This window comes from Oryza brachyantha, chromosome 1 (genome assembly GCF_000231095.2).
Source record: "Oryza brachyantha chromosome 1, ObraRS2, whole genome shotgun sequence".
Lineage (NCBI taxonomy): Eukaryota > Viridiplantae > Streptophyta > Magnoliopsida > Poales > Poaceae > Oryza > Oryza brachyantha.
Genome location: NC_023163.2, coordinates 31,288,542 through 31,311,757, shown reverse-complemented (window position 1 = coordinate 31,311,757; position 23,216 = coordinate 31,288,542). Strand labels below are relative to the sequence as shown.

The following is a 23,216-nucleotide window of genomic DNA, read 5'->3' as shown; positions in this document are numbered from 1 at the left end:
GATGCTCTAGTATGGATGATCTGCTAGAGTACATAAATATATATATAGAGGATGAAACTATTTTAGATGATTATCTAAACTAAGATATAGATGACCAAATTTGGATGAGCTGAGTGTGGTACTGTTGCGAAGCTCTGAGCAACAGATTTTTGGATTTGTCTCCCTGCCAGCTGCTCACGCGCACGAGGCCGCTTCCCCGATCGGGCTGGCCCACCACCGCGCTACGTCATCCTCGGCCTCGCCTTGGGCCACAAGGCCACCGCGGCCCAGCCCGTCAAAGAGCCCAACAATATTCGCCGCGAACCAACTAAAAACCCTAGCTCCTCCTCTTCTCCGTCTCCGCGCAACCATTTCTCCCTCCCCCTCCTCTCCTCCATCTCCGCCGCGCGCCGGAGTGCTCGCCACCGGCCTCCTCGCCTCCGACTGTCTCTTCCTCTTGTATCCTAGCGGCCTCCTTGCCGCCGGGGGAGCGCAATGATCTCGGCGATATCCTGGGTGCCCAGGGGCGCCGCCAAGCTCGTCCCCGTCGAGGCGGAGCCGCCCACGCAGGAGGAGATCGACGAGGCCATCAAGACCATCGCGCAGCACGCCGAGTGAGCTTCCCTTACCTTCCTTCCCTTCCCTTTCCACCCCCACCCCCATCCCTTCCTTCAGCTGCGGCTGCTGACGCTTGCTGCGCGACGTGCAGAGGCGGGAGCGACGCCGACGAGGACGACGAAGGTAATGGCGACATGGAGGTCGACGGCGAGGCGGAGGTGGAGGAGGTAGACGAGGTCGCGCAGGCCAAGGCCGCGGCCAGGGCGCTCGCCAAGGGCTCGGTTGATGATGTCGCCGATGAGCTCAAGGAGCTCAACATGGATAACTACGACGACGAGGAGGAAGGTAGTAAATTCGATCCTTCTCAGCCTACTTGCGAGTTCGATTGGGTCGGCACCTATTGATTTGATCGATTAAACTGCGGTAACTGTTGTAATGGAAACTTTGGTGTGTATTCGCATCATCAGGTATCGAGATTTTCAGCTCCGGCCAAGGTGACCTGTACTATGCTAGCAATGATCTGGACCCTTATCTCAACAAGAATGATGTGTGTATTCTTTCTCTTTACATGAAATGAGCGCTATACACATATTCCTTTTCCATCTATATCTGCTGAATTGGAGTACACTGAATTAGTCCACATCTCTGACTTATTAGGATGATGATGATGATGATGAAGAGATTGAAGACATGACTATCAAACCTACTGATCTGATGATCGTTTGCGCGTATAATGAGGATGATGTCAATTCTCTTCAGGCAAGTATCTGTTAGCGTCCTACATTTTTGCTAAAAATGATTGTGTAGTTCTGCTTTGTCTGGTTGACAAATTTTTCTTGAGAGAAATCTAAAGAGGGAATCTTTACCTGGAGTAATCTAATACCCATTAGATTATTACCATAATTCAAATTGATTGGAGGTCACTGCAATGCTCTTTTACTAGTACCCTGCGATCTGCTGAATAGTATTAGTTTATATAATTTAGGTAAATTTACATCTATGCAGGTCAATCTACTTGAAGAAACGGAAGATGGTGATCTAAATATGTTTGTGCATCATGAAGTGCCTCTCGCTGATTTTCCACTATGCACAGCATGGATGGATTTTAACCTTAAGGGTGGTGACAAAGGTAAAATTTTGATGCCATTTGTGTTTACTAGACAAATAACTGAAAACCAATCTGTTTCTTGCTCAGTGTTTCACTTGCTCACATTTGCAATTTGTGGCTTTCTCTGCATTTTTTAAATATCTCAGGGAATTTTGTGGCTGTTGGCACAATGGATCCTGCAATTGAAATTTGGGACTTGGATATAGTAATGTTTCTAGAAACATATGCCACCATCTTTGTGTACTGCCACGAACTGTTCAACTGCAGAAGCAATTAATGCACTCTTGTCTGGAATTTGGTGTTATTTAACAGGTTGATGAAGTCCAACCCCACTTGGTGCTGGGAGGACATTCAAAAAAGAAGAAAAAAGTCAAGGGCAAAAAGGTTTTCTTCCGAGTCCTTAATATTTTTCAATGTTGAGCTAGTTTGAAGCTTTTGTTGCTTTTCATGGGATATTTTACTAGCTGGTCATGCTAAACACATCTTCTCTTGTTCTTCTTACTGAATGTTTGCCAATGCCCCTAGCACCTTGTCATTTCAATGTTGAACCTTCTGTTATAGTCTTATAGATGCATTGGTAAAATATTTTAGCTTTGTAATGATTGTAGTACCATTTCTGTTTACTGTTTAGTTGCATGGCAGTCTCAGTCTAGATCACCATGTGGGGCACTTGCTGTCTGATCTCTTAGGGCATCCCCAATGTATATAGACTGAGTAGTCCATATAAATGGGACCCACATAGGTGATCTTGTACTGTTTCAATTTGCACAATGTATAAAGATAGCAATAGACAAGCTAGGGCCCACACCCTAACAAATAAATCACATCCAATAGTCCTAACTCTCTCACTAGAGAGGAAAGAGAGAGAATCATATGGGTAGTCCATATAGCTAAAGGTTGCTCATCCTATTTCATTTCCAAATACCCCTTTCACAGTGGCAAAGTAGTCTATATAGAGTTATAAGGACCACTTTTGGCTCACATTGTGGATGCCCTAAGCTGCCAAACCGTATGTTAGATGCAATCAAACAATGTAGACCAAAATTGCGCCAGCCTATCACCACTTCACCAGCAGTTGTTTGTCCGTTAGATGTGCTGAAACAAAATGTTTGACATTCACGTTCACTCTAATATTTTATTCAAGTTGAATTCACACGAATTGATATTGTAGTTTTCTGGTTAGCTGGCCAAAACCTGAAGGGTATAAAACATTGAGCAGACTTCTGCATAGGTTCTTTTACACGTTTTATGTGAACTTATATGGTAGTTATGATTCACACACGCAAATCTTCAGGTGATTGTTTATTTCTTTTCCTCATTTTTAATTCTCTGTTAGTCTCACTAATGTTCATGGTACATGCCTTCTCATGCGCAGGCAAAAAAATACAAGAAGGGAAGCCATAGAAGTTCTGTGCTTGGTCTTGCATGGAACAAGGAGGTGAGGTGCGTTTAGCTCTCAACTCAAGTGATGGTACTTATTTTCTCTTATTGGTTCCTTCATGACTCATGAATGACCCACTGTTTATGAGTTACAGGAATGTTCTAGCTAGTGCAAGTGCAGACCAAACTGTTAAGATTTGGGATGTTGCTGTTGGCAAATGTGCAGTCACATTGGAACATCACGATGACAAGGTAATGATTGTCTACTTTTGTTTTCTTACTGTATTTCTGGTTCTTAGACACTCAATCTTTTCTTACCTTGACGTGTAGGTTCAATCAGTTGCTTGGAGCCAACAGTCACCTGAAATTCTTCTAAGTGGATCATTCGATAAAACAGTTGCCATGGTAATGGGTCTGCTAGGCATTATGAGATCCTTTTTTTTTTTTGTAAAATTTCTGCTGCTGTTATACCTTTTAAATGGGGATGCTATTATATGTTAGTCACATTATGTGTACCGTATGGTTTCGGACTAGATTATAAGCAGTATGATGATTTAGCATGTGTAATTCATATTATTGTACTTTCGGGTACTTGGATTGTGAATACCCTTATTCTTTGGATGATAATTGGTAGGTCGATGAATGAAGATGCTTGTGCCATGCTAATTCTACAAACTACAAAACATTCCTTATCTGTGTCTCTTTTGTTGGGGTTTAGAAATTTTTTCTTGCATGCCCTTGTTTTTCTTCTTGGAAGGTGAAAGAGAGATCCAGTTGCAGTTTTAATTCAATTATCTTTATTGAAGGCTGTTGCATTGAGAAACTTATGTACTTGCATTAACTGGAAACTGACTTTAGAATATATTACAGAATGACATGAATGATGGTGGACAGAGTTGTCATAAATGGTCTGTTGAAGCAGATGTAGAAAGCTTAGTTTGGGATCCACATAATGAGCACTCCTTTGTGGTGAGTAAATGGAACTATCATTCCTTTTCTTTTAAATATGCTAAATTGCTAAAAGCCTAAAACTGTTATCTGCCATTTATCTGTCTTGTTGAAAACATACCAGAAATTGCTGACAAGCAACAGTACCTTTTTTGCTAACCTTTTCCATCAAGTTTAATTTAGAAAGCTAGTAGAAGGTACAGATAACTTAAGATTTGAGCAGTGGAGGATGGCAGAGTCAGCCATGAGATGCAAATTTCATTATGTTGGGGTTGCTATGGAAATAGCCTAGTCATAGAAGTTGAAACTGCTGTTTGTGTCCACAGTTTTAATCTCTTATGTGGTGACTCTTTTTTCTCCTTTTGCTATACTATTGCTTCACTCAACTCCTTTTTTGGCTGTTCTATGTGGCCCCTGTTAAGATGTTACATTAATCTGTTGGAGTCTTCAAAGTCAGAGTTTGCTGCATCTTGCAGGTTAGTCTTGAAAATGGGATGGTTCAAGCATTTGATAAGCGGACAGCCTCATCAAATTCAAATTCTGGTCGTCCTACATTTACCCTGCATGCACACGAGAAAGCTGTATCTTCCATCACCTTCAGTCCATCTACCCCAAATGTATGATATGTTATTTTAGAATCTATGTATATTATGTTCTGTGCATGCTGAAAGAGATTTATATAGAGTGAAGTACTCAGACTAGCTTTTCTCTTGCAGTTTCTTGCGACAGGCTCAACTGACAAAATGGTGTGAACTTATATGCGTCTGGTAAAACTTTAGATATTAACTCTTGTTGTTAATAACATCTGTTTTTTGTTAACACAGGTGAAACTATGGGATTTGTCAAACAACCAGCCATCGTGCATTGCTTCTCTGAATCCAAAACTTGTAAGCACTAAAGTGAAACCAGTCTGTTATCTTTGCAAGGAATTAGTTTCAGGTTATAATTGTACGTTGCTTATACATTTGGATGTTGTCTCCAGGGAGCTGTTTTCTCGTTATCATTCTCAGACGACAATCCTTTCTTGTTAGCCGGCGGAGGATCAAAAGGCAAATTAAAAGTAAGCATCACTGTCATGCCTAGAGTCTACTTAAGATTCGTTGCCATCGTTGACCGTCACATAACACATTCGTTGCCATCGTTGACTGCCTTCAGTGACATTGTTCTGCTTCTTGTACAGGTCTGGAACACATTAACGGAACCAGCAGTAGCTAATAAATTCGGGAAATAAATATTTAGGAAATTCGACAGGTTTTTGGAGGACCGATACAAGTGATGCTGGAAACGCAATAGCACTATGGCGATCAGCATTTGCTGGATCAAGCAGTTTCTGGCTACGTATGAGGATAGATTTCTAGTTATGATGTAAGCTTTCTTTCTTTTTTTTTCCCATGTGATGAAAGTCCAATTTTGTTGAACATAATGGAATGCAAGGTTGCAAACATCGTCTGACATACGATTTTGGCGCTTGTGAAACAAATCGTGAAGAAATGTTTTCAGCGTATCTCTCAACTTGCAAACTCAACTGTGTTATTTTTTTTCCCCAGCGAATACCAGGTTCTCAGTAAAGTTAATATTTTTTTTGAAAAAAATGGACTAATAGTTAAACTAAAAACACATGCATGTAGTTTCATTCTATATTCATATATTTGAAAATACTTCAATATACTTACTATCAATTTCTATACTCCTATAAAAAGGAGCAGTGTTGTGAAAACCACCGTCTATCCTTCCTACAGGTTTACAATTTAACTCTTAAATTTCTTGATATTAAAAATCAGTTAACTATAGATGAAAATCTACGTAAGAAAATTTGATAACACATCATAAAATCTGTAGCAAAGCATATATATTTAACTATAAAAGAAATGCATTATATTTTAGAACGAATGGAATGGATTACTATTTACGCGCAATTGTCAGCATTAACTTGATGGATATACTTCAGACGAGTTGACAGTAGCGTCTTAATCTCGTAAGGCGTCAGAAAGATGTTTTAGAATGATGATATTAACAACTAACACTCTTTTTAACTAGACACCTCCGCTTTCCACGTTCCAAAGAAGTCCACTTGTAATAATAATTCAGTGCCACTAACCTGATCACCGTCTCATCCTGCACAAATGCTGCATGGATGCATTGCATGCATGCATTAATCAACTTTTATTTTTTTTCTCTCTCACTCTCAGATATAATTTTTGCCTCTTTGCATCTCTCTAATATAGTATTTATTTTTGGCCGTGTGGATTGGTCCCTTTTCTTTTTCTGCGCCATGTCGTGCAGCTGCGTGTTTAAGATAAAAAAAGAAGAGAAAAATGCGTGATCTCATTGCTAGTGACGCTGATCTGAATCAGCATCTGAAAAAAAGGGACGGCCAGCAACCAACATGTGGCTCAAGATCACTGGTGATAATCCCATACTGTTAATGAACTAATCTTCTTTTTTTTTGTTGCTAAACAGGGAGAAACATTGCATATGCAATTATGCATATATGCAGGCAGAGGGCTATATATTATTGTGCCTAAACATTCAGCATTGCGTGTCAATGTGTCATGGAATTTTTTTTTATCAATTTCCTTTTTATCTGGATCAAAAGCTTGAGCCATCCTCATGTGTCCTCTTTTTTGTATCTGTATTTTTTTATACGTATGCTTGTACGTACTCGCGTGTTCACTGGGGCTATATATCATTATGTAAAAATGATTTGTGATGGAACATATGGTAGCATACACATGAAAAGTTTTGCGAAGTCTAAGGTTCATGGGGGGTGAACCTCTGTGTTTATATTGTGTTTCACAAAAAAAAAGCTTTTTTGTGAAAATTAATATAAATTGCAGGATTGTGGAAATTAAGTCATGATCAAATATTGCGAGCTGCCTGCCGGAAAAAAAAAGAAAAAAGGGCAGATTTGACCGGACATATTTATGTGCCAACTGCTTAACAAACCATTTCAGAATATCATAGAAATACTTTTTTAAAAAGATAATGATAGAAGTGCTAACCTTATAGTACTAACCGCTTAATAAAACATTTCATAAAATCATACAAATGCTAGGCTTGTACCTCTTTTCATGTTAGGTTTTGAGCAACTTTGTTAGTACATACAGTATCCGACATCTGAGTGACGATCAGGTTGAGTGTACTTGGCCTCATTGTTCCCAAGGATAAGTGATGTAATAATGGTGACATTACACATTGCCATTAGGCACAAAGCAAGATAAGAGAAAGACACAATGCATCACTTTTTCTTTTTCTGCTTTTTTTTTCATAGATCACACACATTCCTTGTCTCTCTTTTTTTCCCTCTCCCTGCCTAATTCTTTGGCATGGCTAAACCGGATCAGATACACTCTAATTTTAAAGTGCATGCATAATCTCCTACAGTGAAGTGAGCCAGTGAACTCTTCTTCTTTATCTGTGGCCCTAACAAGATAGATGAAACTAAGCATCAAAGATCCTTAATTTTGGGTTCAATAATCCTTCTTTGCAGCTTTCCAAATCCAAGGAAATTGTGTTCATCATCGATCAGTGTCAAAGAAGCTCTTATCTTCCATCCTCCTCTGCCTCCTGACCCTTGCAATGAAGTCCTCCACTCTCTGGTGCAGCTCTTCTTCTTCTTCATCATCATCATCTTCTTCCTCCTCCTCCTCCTCTTCTTCTTCCTCTCCTTGCCCCAATTCTCCAACCATAGCATTGTGATCAATGGCCGCCACCGCCTTCGCGCCCGTCGCGGCGTTCCTCTTGACATGCTCCTCATGTATGTCATTCACCAGGGATGCCGGCTCCGCCTTCGGCGAAAGCCTGGACTCGCCGACGAGGAAGGCGACGATGAGGTTGCCGACGACAAAGAGGCACTTGGGGCTGAGCAGGAAGGCCATGGCCAGGTCAGGGAGGGTGGTGAGGAAGAAGAAGGCCATGAGAGAGCACAGCCTGGGAGCCCAGACAGGGCTGGTCACCAGCAGGCAGAGCACAGAGGTGGCCACCATGCAGGCTGCCATGGTAGGGAGCAGCATCTGCATCTGCTGCTGCCTCCTGCAGTTGCTGCACTTGCTCATGGCCCTGATCTTCACCATGCTCATAGGATCCATTTGGACACCAAGCTGATCAAATCAAATTCAAAGCTTCTTTGCAATGGAAAGTGCAAGAAGTTGATATGAAATCTATACAAAAATGTGTATATACAAGAGAGGCCTGAGAAGGGAAGAGAGGCTCAGCTGAAGGAGAAGAAGGCACAATGACTCAATGAGAGTGAGATGTGAAGAGGAATGGTGAGAGGGGTTTTATATGTGGCCAAGAGGAAAAAAAAAAAAGGAGAGGGGCATACAAAGGTTGAACAGTAGACCAGACACAGATCTCCCATTGGTGGCAGAGATGCAAAGCATAGCAATACATGCTGCTGCTGCTTTTGCATTTTGGGATTTTATAAACTCTTGGGTTTGTGTAATTGTGTTTGTGTTGGTGTTGGTGTTGTGTGGGTGGGGGCACTTCTTTGGCAGGAAAGACATGGTGGCTGCCATCTTTTTAACACCCTTTCTTTCTTCTTTTTTTTTCCCCCCTCTTCTTTCACTCTCCTGCTTTGGCAATTGGCACCCCTGCTCTTGATCAGGGATCCTGATCCTTGACTTGATGGTTGCAATTATTTTGGAATTTGAATGCCCCCCAAAAGACCATGGATTCTATTGAAGAAGGGTACTGACACACAGTATGCTGTGTTTGGTTGGTAGCCACGACTTGTTTATCACATCCTCGCGGGATTTTTCTTTCTTACTGTATTAGTTTTTGCTAGAAATTCTAAGATTTTCAAATATACCACCACTAGTTGTGGTTGCTTTTGGAGAAGTTGATGTTTAGTTGATGCCTAAGCTTACCGCAACATGGCTCAGGCTAGTTGTGGCATAGGACAAGCGTGGCTAAGAAATCGTTGGTCTTGGTCACAAGCGCGACATAGTTAGCTCAAAATTTGATAACATGACATATGAGACATTATTATAAAAAGGTGTGGCACAACATAATTGTGGCCAGGAGCGGAGTTAGGATTTAACATCGTTGGTGTCACATCTATTATGGCCCTATTTCTTTCAACTTAAGATTATTATAATCTAGATTATTGAGTTAGATTATTATAAGCTAGATTGTTATAATCTGTAATAGAATAAGCTGTGAGTTGTTTCTTTCCTAGATTATTAGAGTGTAGATTATTGGTTTTCCAAGTCTAAAGAGGGAGTGGGGTGGTATGGTGGGTAATTTTTCACCTAATAAGCTAGAAAAAGCTCACCTAAATGAGCTTATCAGATTATAATAAGCTACTTCAATAATTTATCTGTTTCTTTCAGCTTACTTTCAATAATCCGGATTATAATAATTCCATACCGAAAGAAAATGGGCCTATATCATTAGATTATTTTACAAATATATTTACTACTATAAAAGCCTCTAGTGGTGGTGGCAATGAATCTGCCACCACCACCTATTTCTATTGCATTTTTACAATTTACCCTCTTAGCTTCGTAATATTAAAAAACAATCAAATCTAGATGGATATCCACATAAAATCAAATTGGTATGAATATTTCCTATATAAAAAAGATGGGTCACATATTTCATGAAAATATTTTTCTTTTTACTCTAGAAATAATATAATATGTTTTTATCCTCTGCAAAGCACATGCATTCAGCTAGTACATTAGAAAACGCCAATTTGTAATGGAGATTACAAGAGATCATTGGTGTCATTTTGACACCATAAAATGCCCCTAGCTCCGCGCCTGATCGTGGCAATGCAACAAATATATGCCTAACAAACCGTGGCATATTACAAAGTAAGGCAGCTAGCTAAACACCCATCCACATCTACAAACTATGCACATGGGACTGTCCTAGCAAATTTGTGAGGGTGTTCATGGTTTTCCTTTTCCTTTTTTTTAGAGCCCAAGATAAACTTATTAGTATTTCATGGCAGAATTCATCTTTGCAGTAAAGACATATCATGCCAGTGTAACCTCTGACAAATACGGATTTAAGGTGGAGTGTCCACCTCAGAACCAATTCCGGTAAGACTGTTGACAGTTGCAGATCATGTGATGTGCATCAGTTGTATAGTGGCACAGTTGGTGAAAGTGCATCAGAAGTTGGTTTGGATTCTGTTGAATAGGTCTTCTGGCTCTGTGTCAGAAGCTGAAGTAGCCATGATCTGCTGAGTTCAACAGCACAAAAGGATTCCTCTCTCCTTGTTCAAATGCTATCTCAATTCTCAATCTGGAACTTCAATCCAGCAGGTTAGTGACCACCTTAGGAAAAATTACAGCAAAATAAAAGCAGCAGCAGGAACAAGTTGTAAAGGGTCCAATAAAAGGGCAGTGCCTTTCAATTAAGTAACTGATAGCCTAAGATCAGCTAGTTAAGATGCCAGATTGACACATAACAGTAACATGCTAAAGTTTCTCATAGAATGTCAGCATTAGGGAGCATCAGAATCATAGCCTTTCAGCTGCAATGTTCCATCTTCTCTCCTCTGATGAACTGCTGCAGTAGACGAAGTTGGACTTGGTATCTTATGTTTCTATATCATTTCAAAAGACAATCAAGAGTTGATGACCATATATTCCCCGAATTTGGAACAAAGATATTCTTTGGCCTATGACCATTGCATCAGCGAGACAGTGAACTGCTCAAACATTCAACACAGGTAAATAACCTCATATTATACCAAAAACTGGCTTAAGTGAACAACCAATGGCTACATCAAATCTATCTAACTGCATCTGCAGGATATATCCTCGCCGTCTGCTGTGGATTGAACAAGCATATCCTTGAAACTTAAGGACTAAGGAAAGATGAGGTTAAACTGGAACCAGTCCAATCCAACAAACACTAGTGCCGTAGTGTCCATTATCCCCTCACAAGGACCCAGCATCTCTCTTTAGCAAGACTACTGAAGTGCCTGGCAATCGAGTGCAGCGTTAAAACCAGTCCATCTTGAACAAGGCAACACAAAGGTGTTTGGCCGTTCCAGTAATCTACCTGTCATGACAATGTGACATACATTGCAAGACAAGAAGGTCATGAATTATGGCTACCAGACCAGAAGGAATATGCTTTAGGCAAATAATTGAGCAGAAAAAGGAGCACCATTCTTGATAAAAAGGGCTTCATTAGCAGTTGGTGGGCAAAAACTTTACTATTATGCAGTGTGGTGTGGGCTGTGGAGTCTGCATGCAAAGGAAAAATTCAAGATAAGCATAGCTTCATGGGTGAGAGTTGGACGGTTCCACTGGTCCTCTCTTGGTCTGGAACACAATTCTTACTGCTCATTTATTGGGTGAGGGATGGAAATACCTTTTGGGTTAATAGCTTTGCCCATTTTATTTGAATGAATGTAGCTCCTTCTCCAAGGCAAAGAAGTTCCATCAGAAGAGATTCTCTTGTTAGAAGATCCTTAAAATCTCACGAGTTTCTAACATATGGCTGAAATAAATTTTATAAAAGTTGCATCTAAAAGGCTAATATGCAGCGACTTCTACACCATAAAAAGGTGGTTCATTTCATGAAAGCATGGCTCTTTCATAACCATATTAAAAAAAGTAGATATTTCACAAGATCTTCTTAATATTCTACCAAACTAGGTTAACGTAACTAAAGCGAAAGCACTGATGGCTGTAAATTCCTGCAGGAATTCAGATGCATCATGAAAACAGCAATGGGAACATTCCTAGAAATGTGATAATGGAAGAAAGATCAGAAACAATGCTCAGTGAATGTCATAGTACAATTTTAGACATTGTGAAAAATGCACATGCTAGTATTAATTCTATTGTTCTGTAAAGTTAGAGAACCAATGTATGGCCTCAAACCATAATGTTGCTTTACTTTACATAAGGAGGTTAATGGTGCAGTATTTTATCCTGCAAGTTGCATTGTCATGATGGGGATATATAATTGGGAAAATAAACCCCTCAGAAGGTAGAAAGTAGAGTTGAAATGCCTCAAGCAGCCCCAAGTATTACCAATAAACTGCTATTTGTATGATAAAATTTCCATGTCAATAATAAAACACAGCATATGGTTTTGTTTTCACAATGCTATAAATGCCAAGGCTGATTTTTACCCCCAAGATTCTGTGTGAGAAAAGATCCTGCTATGGGAACATTGGAAGAGAAAAGTTCTAGAAATTAGCATACTTTGTGCCCCTCTCCATTATTCCACTTGCACAAAGCTTGTGGAAAAACAAGGTGGGCTCTCAATAATGTTTGCCTTGGCACCATCACTTGCTAGTGCTGCTAACTCCCGTGTTATAGGATGAGGGATGGATGAGAGAGCAAACAAGGATTATGCTTCTTGATTCCATTGTTCTTTCCTTTTTTTCCTTTGTATTGTGTTTCCTGATGCAGACTTGTCGACTCAGAAGTTAGGGGCCAAGAACGTGTCCCATCTACCATATGGCAGGCCACCTTTGCTGGACAAAAATCCCACCTGAGGCTCATGCCCCTCTTTGCTTTGTTCTAGTGAAAGCAACACAACAGATACACAACAGATAGACTAGACGGATAGAGAAGAGGGGCCAAACACTACAGTAAAAAGCCTTTATAATTATTTGCTGAATAGATGATCATCAATAACTAATCCACAAGCTTCCTTAAAGAAAGAAAAAGGCTAAACTTTCTCTAATAATCCAAGTATGTGATATATTTTGGTTAGGGCTGACTCCGGTACATTTTACTGGTAGTAGAATTTAATCCATACCGTTAATATATTTTTATCGGACGATTGTGATTAAATTATACTACCAACAATATTAGGTGTAATAGATTTGAAGGGGTAATATCGTCCTTTTTATTGTGATCTTTATTGCAAAAAAAAAACAAAATTACAAAATACTACTAATTAAAGTATAGAAATACTCTTTTTTCTACTGGGAGTATAATACTACCAGTAAAATGCACCGGAGAGTTGCCCATTTTGGTTCTGTCCCTCATTTGAGCATAACTAATTCCCACCACCTTTCTTGTTGCTCTTGAGTGATAACTTCAGAATGTCATGGTACTATTGTTTTTTTTTTGATGAAGTGGTTATTTACCATCTTCAAGTATTGATAACCTGATTTATCTTTCACCATATTGTTTTGTTTCTATAATACTAGTAGTGAACATCAGCACATGACAGCCATGAAATTGATAACAGTGACTAAATGTATCTAGTATTCCCTGTAAAAGATGGCTTTTAAGATGTATGTCAAAGTTGTGAGGGAAGATTGGAGAAAGGACGCAGGTGTAGAATTTACCATCCCAACCACCAATCCATATACTGAATGTAGTAGATAACAGAGATATTAGATCCCTCATCCCTCAAGAAAAAATAATGCAGTATTGCAGGATTGCAGCAAGCAACTCATTAAGAAGCTAAAACTCCACTATAGCCCTACATGCCAAAAGAAACTACTTTTGCAAGAACCTCTTGTAAAGTAGTTTCAAATACGGCCTGAACCATATAGCACACCCCCCAGTGATGATGTTGATCTGTTGCAAAATGCAACGCTGCATGAATACCACTACTTTCAAGCATCAGGTCCACAACACCCATCACACAATTACGTGGAACTTGTGGTACCGGGCTACTGGAATAGACCCATCCTAGTACCTAAAGCCTAGATGCCAGGAAAGATACAGCAAGTCGAACATGGCTACACAATGAGTTGAACATGGGCCTTGTTTTCATCTCGCAGTTGATGGTTCAGTTGGAATAGACCCGCCATAGTCCCTAAAGCCTAGTTGCCAGAAAAGATACAGCAAGTCGAACATGGATAAACAACGAGTTGAACATGAGCCTTGTATTCATCTCACAGTTGATGATTTACATTCCACAAATGATTATCAAACATGGATTGTGAAAATGGAGAAAAACGGGGCAGAGAACTTATCAACAGTCTGCATTAACCTCAGGACTTTCATCTGCAGCTGCCAACACCAATTGTACCTCAACATTTCCCTCTGCTCTTGCCTTCCTGCGTTCACGCTGCATGCGGAAGTACTCTCTCTTCCTTGCTCTGTAACTGTTTGGGTTCTCAGGTTGTTTCTCGTATGGGTAAACACTTACCTGGAAAAGAAAAGGCAACAGAAGGCCACTCAGACACAGTTATAAGTAGATGTTGACAAGTTAACAGACTTACCTTTTTCTTGTCTGGTCCATATTTCTCAAACTTGACGAGGCCATCGATCAAAGAAAAGAGGGTGTGATCTTTGCCCATTCCAACATTATTTCCAGGATAGACCTAAAGTGTTCAGAGCAAATGCATAAGAAAAGGCAATAATATGTCTGTAAAATATGAAGCTACTGTGTTAATTAGGTTAATTTAATTAATTACGTGCTTATATGTAAAAAAAATATTGGAGGAGGCCAGGCCACTGGTTGCCCCTCCCTGTCCCCACCGCTGCATAGAATATTGCAGAGGATCTAAAAACTAGTATTGTAAGATGGTGTAATCATGGTTCTGGAATATACTTCAAAGAAGTTGGGAAGGAAGTTGCATATGCATTACTGAAAAAATGGGACAAATTCCAGACTTTGCAAAGTACATTAAAAGGATGCATTTCAATATGGTAGAATGCATAAGAGGAAGAAGCACATGCAATTGCTTTACAGGATGCACACAGTTATGTAGATTCCATGGAATTAATGTTGCGCTATGTTAGTATTACCCCCGTTTACTGGATGAACTAGTCTAGCTCCTCTGAAGCCTGAAGAAGTGAAGAGTGCATAATTCTTGGCCACATCCCACAAATCGGTAAGAAATAAGAATGTACTACATGCAGCCACGTCTTAGCAAATGAGTGGCGCTGCATAAAAGATCAGACTTTCTCTGGGAAACACTTTGGGACATGATCATTGTCATGTTCTTTTCGCTAAAGACCATTCAAGCCATTTGTGATGCGTGTGCATGTTTTAATATGATTATACAAACATAGCAGCCTGAAATTATACAACGCCACACGCACAACAACTCCAGTGTCCACACCTAAATTTACTATTTTCCAGAGCTAGACGAAGCTATTATCAGCCAAGAATGGAGGGGGATATCTAACAGATCAAATCAACCATCCCCAAGAAGGAGAGAGAGAGAGAGAGAGAGCGGGGGGAGGACGGTAACCCTGGTGCCGCGCTGGCGGATGATGATGGCGCCGGGCTTGGCGACCTGGTCGCCGTATATCTTGACGCCGAGGCGCTGCCCCTTGGAGTCCCTCCCGTTCTTGGTGCTCCCGGCCCCCTTCTTGTGCGCCATCTGGATGGTCAGCCGCCGCGCCGGCACCGCCACCCCGACCCCGACCCCGACACCGCCGACGCGAAGGAAGGACGAGTGGCGCGTGGAGGAGAGGGACAGCCCCTCGAACGCCCCCACCAGCGCGAACGCCATTGCTCCTCCCTCTCGAGCTCAGTGCGCGTGGGTGCAGTAGCGAGGAGGAAGAAGAAGATAGGAGTGGTCGTGGAGACGAGGCGAGGTGATAACGTCGTAGTGGAGTGGGCCCGCCATTCCGGCCCATCACTTACGTGGGCCGGAAACTTGGAGTCGCGCTCTGGCGGCCCATCACGTGGGCGAAGGGAATCCCGTGCCGGCCCAGTACGTACGTGGGCCGGAATCACGCCGCGGCCTATGAAGTTCGTTGGCTCCGTAGAAGCATGAGAAGAAATGGGCCCATACACATCTCCTTTTCTTTTCCTGCTACTGTGTTTAAATATTTGTGCTTTACTTCGTAAAAATATGAATGAATTAGACATAGTATTGTCTGCATAATTTTGAAATAATATTTCTGAGGGATAGAAAATTCACTGCCATCATCACAATCTTATTTTAAAATAGTATAGATTATATACTCAAAATTAACTACTACACTTAAACTTAAGTATACTCCAGATTACTATGGGGAGTTGTCTATTCTACTTCCCCCGTTCCATATTATAAAACTTTCTGAGTTTGCCTAGATTCATTTATGTATCTATGTATATATTTTGTATATGTGTCTAGATTTATTAGCACAAATATAAATCTAGTATAACGTGGAACAAAGGGAATACATCTTAACGTCCGGCCCATTATTATACCTATACACCGCTTAGTAAAATATTATAAGGTAATATTCCATCGCAAAAGCACGGTCTCTCTACGTTGCTTGATAAAATCGAAAGGGAATTATTGAGTTGAACATTTAATCTGTGGAGTAGCTATGGAAAGAAAAAAATAAAAGAGAAAGATAGCAGCAGAAGGTGACAGGAGAGACCAAAAATGAATCATGAATTTCTAAAAAGGGAGAACAAAAGGTTGTGATTCGTGCGGCGATCAAACAAATCACAAAAAGGAATTTCATGGGGGAGAAAATGAAAGGTGAATGTGACTGTGCGGGAGAGGAAGAGTGGAGTTGGGGCCACCAGAAATCCCAGAAAGCAAATGTGATGGAAGTATTTTTAGTTTGTTTAGTAAAAATTAAAGTCGAGAGAAAAGGATTATCATATCCCTTAATAAATGAGAAATGAATAAGGGTGAAAGAGTAGGAGAGAGTACGGCAATAGCCAGAATGAAAGTGATGAATAGGAATAGTAATACGTGTCAGAAATATTTATATTTTGATACAGAATAATAAATACCATAACTAGAGAGCAGAAGAATTGGAGGAGAAAAATGAGCCCCATTGAGCAGGAATGATGGCGGTCTTGACTGCAAAGGCAAAGTAGGGTTTGGGGGATTCCTCATTGTTGCATGGAATGGACGGCCATGCTCATGCATGATTGATTATCCATGCATCCTTCACAAAGTGTGCTTCACCTCGCAATGGAGTGGATCTGTGCCCCCCTGTGGATCCAATTATAGCCCCCCTTAACCCCACCATCCATTTCCACTGTTCATTTCGATTCACCACTCTGCTGATTAAAATCCAATTTGCATTTTATTTTTGCTAATCCTTGTTCATCCATTATTATTAATGTGACCAACGATAGAGCTAGCTCCGGAGTTAGTCAGAGTGGTGACATGGCATCGGTTGAGTTTTTTTTCTTAGAGCAAGTATAATAGTAGACTATAAGTTAACTATAAGCTGATGTAGAGTAAAGAGGTAATGAAAAAAGAGTGGTGTTGGCTCTCATGCAAGAGCCAGCTATATACCAACTCTAAGAAAAATACATTAAATGCAAACGTAGAGAAAGAGATAGGAAATAAAAAATTATAGCCAACCTTATAGCCAATCTATTATATGTGTTGACTATAATATAAACTTATAGCTAGTAAGTTGGCTTTACTATTAAACTTGCTCTAAGGAGTTGGTTTCATTTAAAATTAAGAAAAATCGGATCAAAACCTTCTAAATGCACGGTTGATTAAAGAAAATCTGGCAAAAACATCTCGACATTGCTAGACGGAAACACAGACTCTAGTGGTGTTTAGATTGAGAAAATTTTTGGGAGAAGTGTCATGTTAAATGTTTGACCGGATGTCGGAAGGGGTTTTCGGACACGAATGAAAAAACGAATTTCACGGCTAGTCTAGAAACCGCGAGACAAATCTTTTAAGCCTAATTAATCCGTCATTAGCATATATTGGTCACTGTAGCACTTATGACTAATCATGAGCTAATTAGGCTCAAAAGATTCGTCTCAAGATTTCTTCCATAACTGTGTAATTAGTTTTTTGGTTCATCTATATTTAATGCTTTATTTAGGTATTTAAAAATTTGATATGATGTTTTTTTAAAAAAATTTTAGGACTAAACAAGGCCTCTATCAAGAACGGTCATCATTGCTCGCATAGTGAACACTTAAAAGAACCAAGCTACTCATCTTGTCTTTTCGTTTATACCTATGTTTATAAGCTAAAATTTAAATTTTAATATTAAATTTGAAATTGATTTTAAGTTTTTCATCGCAGTTTATTTTTTAACCTTAGTTTTTATATGCCAAGAGCATATATATATATATATATATTTATTTATAAATTTGGCTTTTTCGTCAAATAATGACCCCTTGGCACTGGAACAATCCCTTTTGCACCTCGGAGACCTATGACGGAGGGAAACAAGCCCTATCTGTTGATGGCAAGACACGTGAAAAATCGTTGGTCACTAGCAAACGACCCCTCTGACCTTCCTAGGCCCAAACGTTGCCACTAGCTCATGTTCAGTTCGATCACTGTAGCAGCTAGCTAATCTAAGCTAAGCTGGATTTAGCTGTAGCTGCAACAGTGAAGCAGCTTGCAATCAATCATTCATTCAGTCAGGCGATCAATCCATCGGTCTTACCGTTGGATCCTCCATCATCTTTAGTCATCAGCCGATCTGACCATGACCATGTATGTAGTATGACTGAAAATCCGACCAATCTTCAGAGCATCACCGAGCTAATAAATTCTTCAGATCGATCGCTGTCACTTCTGCAATCAGCTGCACCGAAGTTTTCTTCAGTTTTTAGGCAGGAATCTGGCTGGAGTATAACCCCCAAAAAAGGGGATCTTTAATTCAATTATGAATCATCATTTTCAGCAATGATCCTGGCGATAATCAAATGATGCTGAGGAGGAAATTAAAGGCAGTGTCGGCCTGAAGTCTTGAGGAATATGATGGACAATTGGAATCAAACCATGGCCGTAAAAAGATGGGTAAACAAAACACTTGATGTCTCCACCAACACTTTATTTACCTCCTCTTTGATAGTAGCAGCAAGCTAGCTTTGACTCATAAGCCAAATGATCACTTCCATCCATCTCACTGTCTCAGTATACCTGGTAATTAATTACTCCAGTAATTACTAATTACCCCCTGATCCCTTGTTGTAATTAGAGTTAATTTGTCCTGAGAAAAAAAATCAAATGAAATACTAGTGTCTGTTCAAAAATCCAAAGGTAACAAAAAACATTTCTGAAGCAGCAGGGACCTCATGTCCTTTTTTTTATTTCTGATTCTGCTACTCACATGTGGAAACCCAAATACCTGAAAATAGCAGCAGCAGTTGGTTGCAGAGGATCTCGTTTTGGATTATGTTTCCTGTTTCTTTCTAGATGCTGTGTGTAACACGGTGCCATGATTAATTAATTAATTAAGCAATGAATTAAATAAGGGGGAGAGGGCAACCAACACCAAATCCACATGACCTACTTATTTACCAAATACCAACCGAGACCACACCTTTGGATTCAGAGTGGTAGTATTGGTTAGAGGAGAGCAGTGCTTTTGTTGGCCATCATGATCTATGGCTTACCAGTTGGTGAATTCTAGTTAGAAGCAACCTGCCAGTTAGGAATAATTTATTTTTTAGAAAAATAGCTCATCTTTTTGGTGATCCAAATTGTTTGCCTAGCACCTTTCTTTTTATATTTATTTTTCCCTGAGAGATACCAGGTGGGTACACTCCACCTATGAATTGAACAAAAAATTATGTTCTTAAGAAAGTATAACCAGACATCTTCTCAAGTCTGGTAAAGAAAAAAAGTTCATGAATTGAACCCTGGTGGGTAAAAGGTTCCTACAATTTCTTGTGTGGCTCAAGTAATACTTTGTCCCTGGTAAAATGGTTAGGTATTGAGTTCCCATGCATAAAACTGTAATTAGTATAAAATATAAAATTTTTCATCCATCAAGTGCTGTTTCCTTTATAAAACCTTCTAGAATTCAAGATAAAAATGCTTCTAGGGGAGTGTTGCTGTCTGTCTTTTCCATTAATCATGAAGAGCTTACCTTAGTGGTAAAAGAATCATTCTTGCCAATTAACCTAATTATCACCATTCAGCACATAGGGGGGGGGGGGGGGGCAAACCTTCAAAGATGCAATGATCCAGGGCATCCAACTAAAGAAGAGATGGCAGATCAGAGGAGAGAGGCAAAAAAAAAAAGATGACATTTACAGGAAATACAGGAAGAGAATGATGGCAAGTCATGGTAGGAAGATTCAACACTGCAATGATCTCTGCCATCCAAAGCTGTTAAGACCACAGCTGCAGGGAGGAGAGCAAAAAAGCAGCAGCAATAAAAAGGAAAAGTCTCCAGGAAAGTAATCTTTCGATCATGCAATGACCCCTGTGGTAATCTACTCTAACCCATGGTCTTGCCCCTCTCCTCCCTCTGCTGGAGTTACGTTTTGTTTCTTAGTCGCGCGACTAGTTTAATCGTTCTATTTTACCTTCTTATGTCTCAGCCTTAAGTCCGTCAGACCTCTAGACGTCTTGTATAAAACTCTTTTCTGCTAATATATTGACGTGCAAGTATTTTACGCGTTCGAGAAGTAGGCAGTTCAGTCAAATCTTAAACCATGGTGTTTTTTTGGGTGTGTGTTCAGATGCGAGTAAGAATTAGCTAGCTAGCACACAAAAGCAGCAGGAAAAGTGAAGCGTGTGTAGTGCTCACAGCTAGCTGAAGCTGAGTGCATCCACACGTGCGAGGCTCATCTCTTCGCACGAATATGTTTATCACTCACCCTTTTTGCTTTATTCCGTGCAGTGTATCGTCGTCCTCTCTGCCTCTTTGCACGATTGCAAATCTGCACGCCCTCATCAATCCAGTTGTAAAAAGTGCCAGATTTTAACCAGTTTGTAGCTTGCAGAGTTACAGTTTCCCGGGAATTCTGCTGGAAAAAACATCACAATTCTTTGTTAGAGACTCGCCTCTCATCATCTGCTTGTTAATTTCGGAATTTTCAAATTTAACCATATTTAAAATTTTAAGTTTGGAAACTTGATTTTGGTGTTTTTTTCGTCGTAATCTATTTTATCAGAATTGTGTTTTAAATCAAAAAGACATAGATATAAAAGTTTTACCTATGAATTAGTTATTTCTTGTTTTCCGTGGTACATCAGCCGTAGCTCAAACGATCAAAGCTTTCTTTGAAATCCATGAATCTTATTTGATTTTCAGAACAATTAGTTCGATCATCACATAGACCTCTTAAAATTCTTCCATTTGAAAGGAGACGTCATACTTTCATGATTTCATTCCGGTGATCAAAACAAACACATCTTACATATCGATTAGGGAACACAGACACCAGTAATCAATCAATCGCTCTCATTGTGCGAGATACAAAACATAAACAACTAACCCTAATAATGAAATGAACTGTGCTGGCAACTTTGGCCATGGCACGACATGATAGTTCTTCTGAATACATACATGGGCCTGAAACTGAAAGAAACCATGATCAGTCTCAACGATCGTCAGGCTAGCATTAGCATACCTAGCTGCCGATGTACGTATTCGCAAACCACATCATCATTGCTGCGTACAATTATACATCTTGCTGCTGCAACTTGCAGTTGCATATTCGATCGTGTATCGATCGATTCGATTCGGTTGCGTTTCGTCTACTCTGAATTCTGAATTCTGAATTCAGCTCAACCGCCACCGGCCGGCCAGTTGTTCGTCGTCGATCGATCGATCGATTTGCAAGCATGCTCGTGGTGGCTTTTTGACGACGGAGGAAGTTACCATGGCTGCTGCTTGCTTTCGATCCGCCATTGATGGCGAATAGAATCCATCGAGCGAGCTGAGCTAGAGCTAGAGCTTTATCTGCTGCTGCTGCATGCCGCTTTCATCATCATGCAAAGCTCCCTTGGAAGCCATCAGAAATTCAGAAGATTGCAACCACCTGCGTGACTGAATCCATACACCATTATTATTACTGCAATTATGCACCATTATTGTTACCGCTATATATTATATATATACACTTCCACTGGAAACTGAAACTGACATCTTGCTCCGGTTAATTACCCACCATTGAAAAAGCCAAACAATAAATTTACAAATAAAAAATAATTTATGAATAAAAAGTTTATATATGTGTTTCAGCGGCCTAGAAGCTAAAGCTGAAACATAAATTATGAATGATAAAACATGTCTTAATATACTTTTCTTGGATCTTTTTGGAGCAAAAGGATGTTGGTTGATTCAGTGATGTGAGACAACGCTGGATACACGAATTCATCCAGTAGTTGCGTCGCATGAAATGTGGTTGCAGGGGAGCACTAATTTTTGAGCGAAATTAGGCGCAGAATCCACCACGATGTAGACATGTTGCCACTCGAATCTAATCGATGCTCGTTAAAAGCATTCAAAGCTACGCAACCAAAATTAAAGAAGCTCTAGAGGCCATTTTTTCATAATTGTGTCTATCCATTCCAGCCAAATAGACAACCTTGATTATTTATGCATTATTCAAATGCAGATCTAGCTCTTTGTTTTTTTTTTCAGAATACATTTTTGCTTTTAGGAAAGAGTAAATCATTATGAGCAGAACTAAACCTATTGACTAAGAGCATCCCAACAGCTCATCTAAATTTGGCCATCCATATCTTCATTTGGATGATCATCTAAAACACATTTTCATCTTTCATATCCCTTTGTACTCCAATAGATCATCTATATATGACATCTTCTATATCTATTTAGAGGATTAGAGAGAACCTCTCAATATAGAGTTTCTCTTCTAATATGGATGATATCTAAAAATAGATGATGAGATAGATATTGTGCTAAAGCTCAACTTTTACTCTTTATCCTCTATTTCTAGAATGGAGGATGGAATGGATGGGCTGTTGGGGATGCTATCAGAAGAGTACAATATGTTTAGAGAGAGATATGGATTATATCTGCCTTTGTCTCGGCAAAACAAATAATATACTATATGCTTTTGATTTTAGTTTCGAGTGAAACTATTTTTTCTTTGTGGTGTCAAGGATTCTCGTCTGTTTATGTCGATCCAATCCAATGATCTTAACCATATAAACTCTTTAAAAACCGATGTATCATTCCACCTTGATTTCTTATAATCACCAACTAAATCAAAACAAAATGTCGAGAATGCTTGAAGAGTTTCATAAGAAAAAGTTAATACGTATAACATTGTTATTTTTTTTTCTAAAAGAGAAGTTAATCAATAGTTTAATGTAACCATCAGCGAATGACGACGCCGAAGAAGAAGATGGTTATACTACCGAGAGTGATTAGTGTAAACATACACGCACCTTTACAACATAACATTGAGTTATAAATATATTATTGATTATTATTATATATGTTTATTATAAATTGTTCCCTAAATAGATCGAATAGAAAATAAAAGTTGTTTATTTGATTTGTTTATTCACACGAAGATGATGCACAGTGTGTGTGGTATTGTGCGTGGAGACGATTATTTTTTCTGCTTTCTTGAGTGTGGAAAACGATTATTTATTTCTCTCGGATTTTTTCAAGTATAAATACACCATGACCATGTTCTTTAA

General features: G+C 39.6%; 3 protein-coding genes across 3 annotated transcripts; 1 reads left to right on the top strand and 2 right to left on the bottom strand.

Moving 5' to 3' along the window:
* The first annotated feature begins 365 nt into the window (after nt 1–365).
* Nucleotides 366–5,505, top strand: LOC102713238 (uncharacterized WD repeat-containing protein C17D11.16-like). Its single transcript, XM_006646562.3, has 16 exons — nt 366–593; nt 689–882; nt 1,005–1,084; nt 1,195–1,296; nt 1,543–1,666; nt 1,792–1,850; nt 1,958–2,029; nt 3,021–3,088; nt 3,181–3,277; nt 3,356–3,430; nt 3,896–3,994; nt 4,450–4,590; nt 4,690–4,719; nt 4,798–4,860; nt 4,956–5,033; nt 5,154–5,505. Exons 1-16 carry the CDS (start codon nt 475–477, stop codon nt 5,202–5,204), a joined length of 1,452 nt encoding a protein of 483 aa, XP_006646625.1. The 5' UTR covers nt 366–474; the 3' UTR covers nt 5,205–5,505.
* Nucleotides 5,506–7,012: 1,507 nt separating this feature from the next.
* Nucleotides 7,013–8,335, bottom strand: LOC102709973. The gene has a single exon (XM_006645193.3). It carries the CDS (start codon nt 8,059–8,061, stop codon nt 7,492–7,494), a length of 570 nt encoding a protein of 189 aa, XP_006645256.1. The 5' UTR covers nt 8,062–8,335; the 3' UTR covers nt 7,013–7,491.
* A 5,322-nt stretch (nt 8,336–13,657) lies between these two features.
* LOC102709693 (50S ribosomal protein L27, chloroplastic) lies at nt 13,658–15,434 on the bottom strand. Its single transcript, XM_006645192.2, has 3 exons — nt 15,114–15,434; nt 14,136–14,237; nt 13,658–14,062 (listed from the first exon to the last, which is right to left on the bottom strand). The coding sequence occupies exons 1-3, from the start codon at nt 15,375–15,377 to the stop codon at nt 13,886–13,888; spliced, it is 543 nt and encodes a 180-aa protein (XP_006645255.1). The 5' UTR covers nt 15,378–15,434; the 3' UTR covers nt 13,658–13,885.
* Nucleotides 15,435–23,216: the final 7,782 nt, after the last annotated feature.